General features: G+C 32.6%; 1 protein-coding gene across 1 annotated transcript; it reads right to left on the bottom strand.

Annotated features, from left to right (window-relative positions):
• Positions 1-5,032: 5,032 nt before the first annotated feature.
• On the bottom strand, positions 5,033-7,494 carry LOC139899233 (large ribosomal subunit protein eL14y-like). Its single transcript, XM_071882054.1, has 5 exons — positions 7,194-7,494; positions 7,010-7,111; positions 5,904-6,033; positions 5,708-5,820; positions 5,033-5,154 (listed from the first exon to the last, which is right to left on the bottom strand). The coding sequence occupies exons 1-5, from the start codon at positions 7,194-7,196 to the stop codon at positions 5,098-5,100; spliced, it is 405 nt and encodes a 134-aa protein (XP_071738155.1). The 5' UTR covers positions 7,197-7,494; the 3' UTR covers positions 5,033-5,097.
• Between the last annotated feature and the right edge of the window lie 2,659 nt (positions 7,495-10,153).

Consider the following 10,153-nt stretch of genomic DNA (forward strand, 5'->3'; position numbering starts at 1 on the left):
TATAAACCAATACTATTGTAACATAGAAATGAGGTTACTTAGATCGGTTTCGGTTACGAATATGAGGTAGGGGTGTTCATCGGTTCGGTTTTTGGTTTTTCGGTTTTGAAACTTATAAAATCAAAACCGAAACCAAATTTAAATATCAAAACCATAACCAAAACCGAAACGAAAACCGAATTTGATTTCGATTTGGTTTCGGTTAAAACCGAAAATCATTAAAAATAAAAATCTTAATCAAAATAAACTTACAATATATAAATTAGTAATAACGGTTGTGAAATTAATTTAAGTATACAGGGTATATAACATGTTTATTGTTTAATAAAAATGTAATAATACATCAAATATAATATAAATATATAAATATTATAATTATAAATATGTTTTAATATGTTATTAATTTGAATTCGGTTTCGGTTAACCAAATTTAAAATTTTCAAAACCAAAAACCAAACCAAAAATCGAATGACGAATTCGGTTTGGGTTTCGATCGATTCGAAAACCGTTTAAAAAATTCGTTTTGGTTTTTTTTTTTTTCTTTTTCTGGATTCGATTCGATATTCGTTTTTTTCGATTTCAAACTAAATGGTGCACACCCCTATTATGAGGTCACTAAAACAACACAAAAACGGAAGGGCGCTTCAATATGTTGTATGTAGATGTATCTTCCTCACTTCTAGTCTATTTTAGTTTAGTGACTTAGTATGCACATCTCTATTAAATTGCCGTAAATTATAAGTTATCATAAGTTCAAAACTAGAGTAAATAACAAAACAACAAACTGAACTTTACATCATCTCATTCAACTAATTCCAGTCTTTTGATCCTCTTGTTACAAAACTTCTCAATCTACGGTTCATCCTCATACATCATCTGCTCCAAGTTTGGATTCATCTGCTATTATTGGAATTCCTACTATGCCGTGAAGACTTTTTCTGATGCCTGTCATTGAATTGTACGTTGTGTTCTGATCTTGGGAACACCGGGAACAACGATCTTGATACCCCGTGGTGTCTTCTTGTCATGGGAGGTCCGGAGGAGGAACAAAGTGATCGACCGCTCGGAGCACAAAGTTTTCAGGGGCTCAATTTTTTTATGGGGTTTTATCATATTTCCCCCTATTAACATCCATAATCACATATTTACCCACCTAAGGATGTTAATATCATATAAGCCCATCTTAAATAAAGAAAACTAACAAATTTATCCTCTAAACTCACATAATTACCCACTTAAAAGATATAATATCATATTAGCCCATTTTAATTATTTAATCCATCACATATATCCAGTGTTGTAAAAAATTCGATTACTAGCCGATTAATCCCTGCTTAATTATTTTTAAGAGCAATCCATTCCGATCTTTAAAAATCCGTTTAATTAAACGATCAACGTCAATTGATGGATCAAAATCGAATTTGGTAATCAAAGTCAGTCAAAGTAAATAATGGAAACATTTTAACATGAATTTAAACCAGAATTTTATAGTTTTGAAGCAAAACGAACAATTTTAGACAATTATGTTAAAAATTATCTTTACATTAGTTTTTCCTATAATTACACATATAAATATTAATATTTAATATTTAAATGTATACAGTATAATCCGATTAATCTCCGATTAATCCCCGAATTGCCGATTAATCCTTTCAAAGTTCCGACCGATTAATTCCCGAATAGCGATTTTTGCAACCTTGCATATATCCATTCAATTCAATTAATCCTAATAATAAATAATGAATAAAACCTAAAAAATATTCCAGATGACCATTACAGCGTATTTTCAATTGTGACCAACATATCCCCCATTTTCCTCTCTCCGATCCAAGATTGCTGGAAACTATACACTCGTATTATGTTTATTATAACTTCATGGATCAATGGAGTAATATGGTTTAATGTACTTATCAATACTTAATTCATAAGCATGTCTCTGTTGTTGATTTTGTGACAGAAAGCACTACATTTAAGATTTAGACATCTTATTGCAAAATAATGGGGATCAAAATAACATCACTTTCATGTCTAATTTTGTACTATCGATAAGTGAACTGGTGGTTTAGTACTAGTCTATATGTGTGCTGGTTGAAAGATAATTAAGTTGAATCTGAATAGGGTTTATCCAATAAGTCAAATAGGATCGTTTGATTTTCTCATAATAAATATGATAACTTAATATGAGATTTATAATATAAGTGGGTAAATATGTGAATTTATAGGTTAAGGTGGACATATATGATATTATTATTTTTAGACGGGTAAATATGTGATTTTAGATGTTAATACGGGGAAATATGACAAAATCCCTTTTTTATATATACAGAAACAATCGGAGATTTGAGAAACACAACTGAAACAACGAAGACAAAGCACAATAGGTCCATAACAACAATCAAAGGCACTAGAAAAAAGAAAAATCAAAGTCCACAAGCATTCCTTTGGGCATTTTTTTAAATAGCTTATATTATTCGTTAGAGCCTAAGACTTTTTTTTAAATAATTTATATTATTCGTTAGGGGCCGGCAAAGGCCTGTTTTTTTACCTCGTTCCTAGTACTTAAATTTTCGGGACCGGCTATGTCTATTTTCATTTGATGACAAGTCCTTACTCGAGGACTCAGTATTCATGGTGTTACCCATTTAACGATGGTGGTTTATAGTTGAGCTTGGTAGTAGTGGAAGGTCATTAGATGTTTCCGCATTTCTACTCCTATCACTTTAAATATCTTTTCGAGCTCTCCTCCAGGTTGAATCTGAATATGATTACAAACTACAGCGAGAGTTGGGTTCATGAATGCATTTAACATAAAACTTCATGTTTAGTTTCATTTTTGCCCATTCAAAATTAGTTGACTAAATTTATAGGCAAGAGGAAAAGGTTCTCCTTCCTCTCTACTTTTACATACATGGTTGTATCTTTTATGGTACATCTTTAGCCATACTCCCCTAAAGAGTCATAGAACAAGAAGTGTTAACAACAATCAAATACGATAACCATTAAGCGCCATAGCTATCCTTCTTAAGATTTTAACTTATTTTCACAAAAAACATGAAAATTTAAATTAAAATAGATCATATCAAATCTTGATGTATTACAAATGTATCATAGTATACTACATCTGAATTGAAAAGATCCAACGATCTCTATAACAATAACGATCTCTATAACAACAATTGATATATTCCTACTATAATTACCAAATGCACCGACACAACATTAAAAAAACAGATGTGAACCAATACAACATCAAAATAAACCAATGTGAACCACTACCACATCATTCATCTATGTGCAATTATTGACACATGAATCGAGACCAACTCTTCCGATAACATGAAGGAGTTACCTAAACTACACCTATTACAACTGGAACACCACCACATTCCAAATAACACCAGCAAGACAAAAATATGTGGGAACCTGACCGAAAAGCACTTAGCCACCAACGGAACATGACACAAACTAAACGGATACCGAACAGTCGAACACCCTTGAAGACTGCAAATCACCACTATTTGGATAAATATGAAAACCATGATGAAAGTAGCATCCAGTCAAAAGAGCAGGGACACAAATCATAACATCGACAAGGAACCTCAACACCACCAACCATCACGATCAGTGGCGACTTTAATTGAGACCCAGTGGGGTCCCGTGACACCACTAGTTTTTCGAAATTTATCGCAAAAATATATTTTTTATTGTAGAGGACACCACTAAATTTAATAATGGGACACCATATATTTTTAGAATTTATAATTTTATAGTTTGGACTAATAAAATATTTGAAATTAACTCATAGTTCTTTTATATGATGGGCAATTGAATATTTAAACACAAAATTGATATCGAGACAATGGATGGGAACTAGAGAAGCTTAGTTCGTTTTGCAAAAAAATGATATCGATAATACGAATATGGATGACCCATTTTACGATGGCATAAGTCGTCGTAGAGGTTCACATGTTAGTTCATTACACCACTACAAAGTGGATGTATTTTATTCGGTCATTGATATGCAACTTCGAGAGCTAAACAATCATTTCAATGAGGTGAACACGACATTACTTATTTCTATGGCTTCTTTGAACTCAAGTAAGTCGTTTAAAGCATTTCAAGTGGAATCTCTTATGAAAAATGTTGATTTCGATCCTTCTGATTTCCCAAAACATGAGCTTAGAATTTTTAGAGGACAACCAATGAATTACATTAACTAATAATGTACGTGTTGATGAAAGGTTTAGTCATTTAAAAGGAATTTGGCACCTTGTAAAGATGATGGTTGAAACAAACAAGAGTATAATATATCCGAAAGTGTATCTTATTTTGAAACTTGCATTAATTTTGCCTGTTGTAACATCTACAGTGGAGCGTGCCTTTTCAGCAAAGAAGTTAATAAAGAACGATTTGCGAAACAAATTGGGAGATATTTTGTGCGACCCGACCCGACCGACCCGGTACATTCAATATTTTGTGTATGAAAGTTATCGAATAAATTTTTGGGACCCGATTGAGTTTTGATCCTAGAATCGTCACGGATCACGATGACCCGTAAAACAAGATGAAGATCACCCTGTTCATCGCTTGTAGACAACTGACGAAGAAAAAGAGAGCACTAGAGAAAAAGACGTCAAGAAACAAAGAAAAAAGCGAGCAAATGAACCACAATTCTGACGAAAGTAACGCTCTACAACCACCTACGAACACCTCCCCTCTCAACGACTGCAGAGAACGATGGTCAGGAGTTTTATTTAACTTTATGCAGGATTTACTTTTGAAATTTAAACTCTTGAATGATCTGTCCATACTCCATACTGCTTTAAGTAAACCGTGTATGTAAAAAAAACTCCCGCACAAATTGTCAAATTGTTGAAAGGAAACGGTAAGCTCAAACCTGTGAATCACAGACTAAGCAGACAAAATGAAAGCACAAAAAAATAACATCTCGTTAATCTCATTGTAAAGAAGGTACATTATAGGAATGATAAAAAAAATAAAAATAAAAAAATAAAAAAAATAAAAAAAATAAAAAAATAAAAAAAAAATTTGTCATTTAAATAAACTACATTCAAAATCTTTGATATTCAGAACAAATCATGCAGCAGTCTCCTTCTTTAGCTTGGCAAGTTCTTGCCTTATAACTCCAGCCTTCTGCAATACCACAGATTACACCACACACAATAAGAACAAACAATACCACATCAAATAAGTTTAGGTAATACGCTGTATAATGAGTTGCTTTTAATAGTTACAATCATTTTACGTTTTAAGATCGATTATATAAGACACAAAAAGCTAGTTCTAGCACAATGAATCGTATAAAGATTTCAAGACCATAATTCACAGTAGCTTCAATTGGACTATATACATGTTCTCCTCAGGGCAGAAATGTAAACAGTGCTGTCTAAGATTTGATATATACAGATTACATAATCAGTTTACCGGGCATGTCATGCAGGATTAGAGGCTATTTAAAAAGAAGACCATAATTACAGAAATTGCATACATTGACAAAATACTTTTGGTGCGCCTTCAATCAATTTGACACATTTCATTTTAAACTAAAATTTTTAGTTAAGACTCATATGGAGAAAATTACAAGATAAGCAAAACTGACACGTTAAAGAGTTAAAATAAAGCCAATAGCCGGAAAAAAAAATTACAACAAAAAAAAACACAGCAACATGCACAGAATAGTGCTGACCTTTATCTTAGCCAACATAACCTTAAACCTATCAAAATCGTTAAGAGATGCCCTCTTCTTCTGCACAATCAGTTTTCTTCCCCATGAGCTGCTCTCCCATTTCCTTTTGACATCTGTGCGTATAACAACCATTCGGTTATTAGTTTTAACAGATTCACAAGCATACGATAAAATTCACTAACTACTTGATACTTACCAGCAGCTTCTAAAGCAGAAAGAAGGGTTTTCTTTGTTGGAACTCTATTAATATCAATCTTTATATCGGTGAGTGTTAATCTTTTGAAGTTGATTTGGCTCCTTACCATATCAGGGGAATCGACAAGTGCCTATCGATCAAATTAGAGTAACAAATAAAAACATAATACTAACAATTTACACAAAAAACTATAAACACACACATCTCCATTATTGAGTTTCCCCAAATGATGATTTAAGGATTGATTATCATACAGTTGAAAACCCACTAATCAACTAACTAAAGCAACATTAGCAACCATCAACTGCTCATCTATATCATACCTTAATATTAAAGCTATTTTTTTTCATTTTAGTATGAAAACATCGAATGTATGGACAAATCTATTGCAAAGATAATACATTCATTTTTATAGTAACCAGCTACTCTTTATGATTTCACAAAGCCCATATGTGTCTCATTAAAATTTTTCTTTTTTTGAAAGGCAAGGAGTCGGCATCAAATACTCTCATTTGCCACGCACGCACGCGCTTTCGGGAGGACCCCCAATCACATTGCAGTAACCGCATCCTTAAGCCATCCCGAGGGGCAGACGGACCGAGTTTGAATCCTGAATGGATCCGGGAGAAAACCCCCTGGGGTCAATCTAGAGCTCCATCTTTCAGGCAAATTGATATATAGGATGGGCAGAGCGAGGCTCGAACCCATGACCTAAACCCCAAACCCCACACACAAGATGTGGGGATACCATTGAGGCCCGCAATGGTATCTCATTAGATAATTTTCATGTCACTTCTTACATGTAATTAATTATTTTTAAAGCATACAAAAATGATATGCATTACATTCAATATTTTAATTATAAAGTCTATAAACCACCATTAACAAAATTAAGTAACAAATAAATACCTCATTAAACCTAATGTGCTAACAAAATTACATTTTTAACATCAAATTACTATAGAATGCATAAATTACTCACTGCCCAATTACATCAAATTACTATAGAATGCATAAGCAACTAAACAGCCAAGAAAATATATATAATACAATTACAATTTAGTTGACATACAATTACTACAATCAGTTGAGTAAAATGTATATACCCTGTTTTGATCAACAACATCAACGATAACCACAAGCTTTCCATAATCTTTTCCATAGTTAACCAGTGCAACTCTTCCGATTTCAACGTATCTTTTGAACGGCTACAAAAATCAAATCAAATAATAATAAGATAAATATACACTTCGAAAACGCACACATACTAATACAATTAGTGAAATATACCATTTCGGAGGAGGTAGTTGCAGATCACCGATGAAATATGAGGCGGTTTGTTGTGGATTCAAAGAAGATGATGAAAGCTAGGGTTTACAATTGGGGATAAGTATATTAAACAAGGCCGTAGGCTCAAAAGTTCGGGCTTAATTTAACATAAATGGCCCAGTACAAATTAATAATTTGATCTTTTTTTGATAATTAAGGTCCGCGGTGCCGCCGAATTGTACAAAAGAAGCTCAATTGTGGCAAAAGACAATGATGATTATGTTAAACATTTACATATATAGTGTTGTACAAAGGATGTTTGATCGTTCCAAAGCTAGCAAAATGACCAAGTCTTCAAGTGGCTGCTTTAAAGATTAGCCTCGCGATGTGGCGGATATGAGTTTTATTTATTTATTTATTTTTATTTTTTAGCCTATGTACAACAAAAAGTCATTACTTATATTACCGTTACCATATTCGACTAATCCTTTTTCTTCTTTGATCCTTTCGATCTCTTTGTAGTTGGGTTAAGTTCACACATATCAGCCTGCAAAAAGGTTGTCTTCTTTTTCTTGCCATCATCAACTGCTTCATGCAAAATACTTCGTTAGTTCTGTACATGGCTCCAAAAATCTGGTTGTTGGGGCTATTTTCTTTTTTATCATCATCTGCAACAAAAGTTTTAAAATAGAAACGTACAACAATAGGTTAAAATTAGAACAAAATAGATAAATCAAAATGATTATTGTGAATTTCCAGCAGCTACAACATAACCATTTTTAAATTTGGTTCATTGAATTGCACAGGCCCATTGAAGCTACCATATGATTCAGAAGTTTATTTATTTGATGACTTTGTCTTCACAGAACGCAAAAAATACTAAAAAAAAGATAAGCAAATTTTAATAACATACATTAAACTTTTAAAGTAGACTGATTAGAGAACAGCATAACAAAAGTCAATAAGATGTTGATACACCAAATATATAAAACTCTCTTTGACTCTTTACACAACCTCTTTACACAACCTATGAACATAACTAATCACTTATTTGATGCACCAAATACATAAAACTCCCATGCATCTATGTTAACAAATAGATAATATAAGAATAAGAATTCGAAAGGAAGAGGTAAATGAAAATATTGTTCCCCCATCTATAAACAAAATCAATTTTCATACAGAAAGCCAGACACATAAATAAAATATGGTATCATGCACTAAACACAAAAAACTACAATTAAAAGCAATTGCTTTGACATAATTGGTGAAAATACAATTTTCACTCCAAAGATGTCGAATGAAAACTACAATTAAAAGATAATACAAATCAACAATCTACACATATATCCCACTACCACTTACACCTACAGTTATCCCAAAATACAAATCAAAACAATAAAGAAACTAAAAGTTTCAATTATCCACATACTAATAGCAGCCCTTTTGTGTTCTCCTATTGGTCCACATGTCCACTCCCCCCTCACAAACTGCTACTGCTCACCTTTTGCCCTTTTTTTTCTTTCTCTTTTCTTTACTTACAAAAAATGGGCAGACCGTCTCATGTTTCAGCCATGTCTTCTCCCTCACCTCCTCCCATACCTTATCCCTTACCTTATTGCTCTAATTCTTTCCTTCATGCTTTTCATCAATTGAATAATTTCATTTGATTTACTCTGCTTTTCATCGCTCGTCTTCACCCCTGTACCAAAAAGAACTCGACAAGTAACAATCCATATTTTTGATTTACGGTTTCTCTTGCTTTAGTATTTTTGGCCTGATTCTTGGTGGTGTTCGGTCGTTGGCTTCGATTAGGGTTTGTTGATTGTGGCTTCTTCTTCGATCGATGATTTTTTACCCATATGAAGCGATTCACGTGGTGAAAGGTTAGGGTTTACTTTCAATTTGTTTCTTACAATTAATAATTTTTAAAGTTGTCGGTATTTGCGTTGTCCTGGATGAGCAAAATGAACTGTTGAAATTGTTATGGTTCTCGAAAGTTTTTTCCTAAATACTTCAATTTCTAACTGGACAGGAAGTAGCATATTTGTTTGAACAATTTTTTTTTCATACTTGAAACACAAATTGGACCGATGTTGGTTAAATTTTCTATGCAATGTGCTTTTTTAGTAAAATGTCAAGAACTATAATTTGTCACGAAAGCAATTACGACCGAGGAAGCTTAGATTTTAGTTTTGTAACAACCTCACTTTGGGCATAGTAGGTAATGACCTATTTACCCTTCTGTGTTATTAAATTAATTTTAATAATTATGTGTTTTATAATTATTGTGTATGGGATAATGTGCGTTTTGTGACAAGGGTCACAGAACATATTTTCTTTTGTGAATCGGACTTAAAATGAATAAGTTATTAAAGTTTGGGTTTCAGATAACTGGTAAATACCCGTGTGTTAGACGGGAGAGCTTACCTTCATGTGAAGGAACCTAAATTAAATGTATAAGCCTGTACGTTTTATTCTTTCTTTTTTTAGCAACTAAACAACCCTAAAACACCCTCTTCTCTTTAAATCCTTAAAATCAACAAGTGCAAATTGAAGATTAAGTCTTGGTGTGTCTAATCCTTTGAGATTTCATAATCAAAACAAGGTAAGTATCTTCAATTTTGATGAATTCAAATGGGTTTTAAGTGGGTTTGGATGAATTGGGTTTTAAGTGTTTGATTTGTTATGCATGTGTTAATGATTATGTTTTAGACTTAGAAACATGCTAGACTTATGCTCTAAGATCTAATGGTGCTGTGAATTGAGCTAAAACTGATTTGATATGGTGATTTAAAGTTAGGGTTCATGTTAGTGTAAATTAGGTATTTTGATACTTTGATCCTAAACCTTGTGTATAAATGTTAGATTTTGATGTTTATGGTTAGGAAAAGTGTTTATACATGTTATGTATGTTTCCTTATGCTCTAATTTGACCAAAACAAGTGAAAATCGAGTTTTTGGGCATGAAATCAGCTTCA

This window comes from Rutidosis leptorrhynchoides, chromosome 3 (assembly GCF_046630445.1).
Source record: "Rutidosis leptorrhynchoides isolate AG116_Rl617_1_P2 chromosome 3, CSIRO_AGI_Rlap_v1, whole genome shotgun sequence".
In the NCBI taxonomy this organism is placed as follows: Eukaryota; Viridiplantae; Streptophyta; class Magnoliopsida; order Asterales; family Asteraceae; genus Rutidosis; species Rutidosis leptorrhynchoides.

Coding starts and splice junctions, on each gene's coding strand:
- LOC139899233 (XM_071882054.1), bottom strand. Junction 5,821..5,903: donor TTCTGCTTTAGAAGCTGCTG/GTAAGTATCAAG, acceptor TTATACGCACAG/ATGTCAAAAGGAAATGGGAG. Junction 5,155..5,707: donor TTATGTTGGCTAAGATAAAG/GTCAGCACTATT, acceptor GTGGTATTGCAG/AAGGCTGGAGTTATAAGGCA.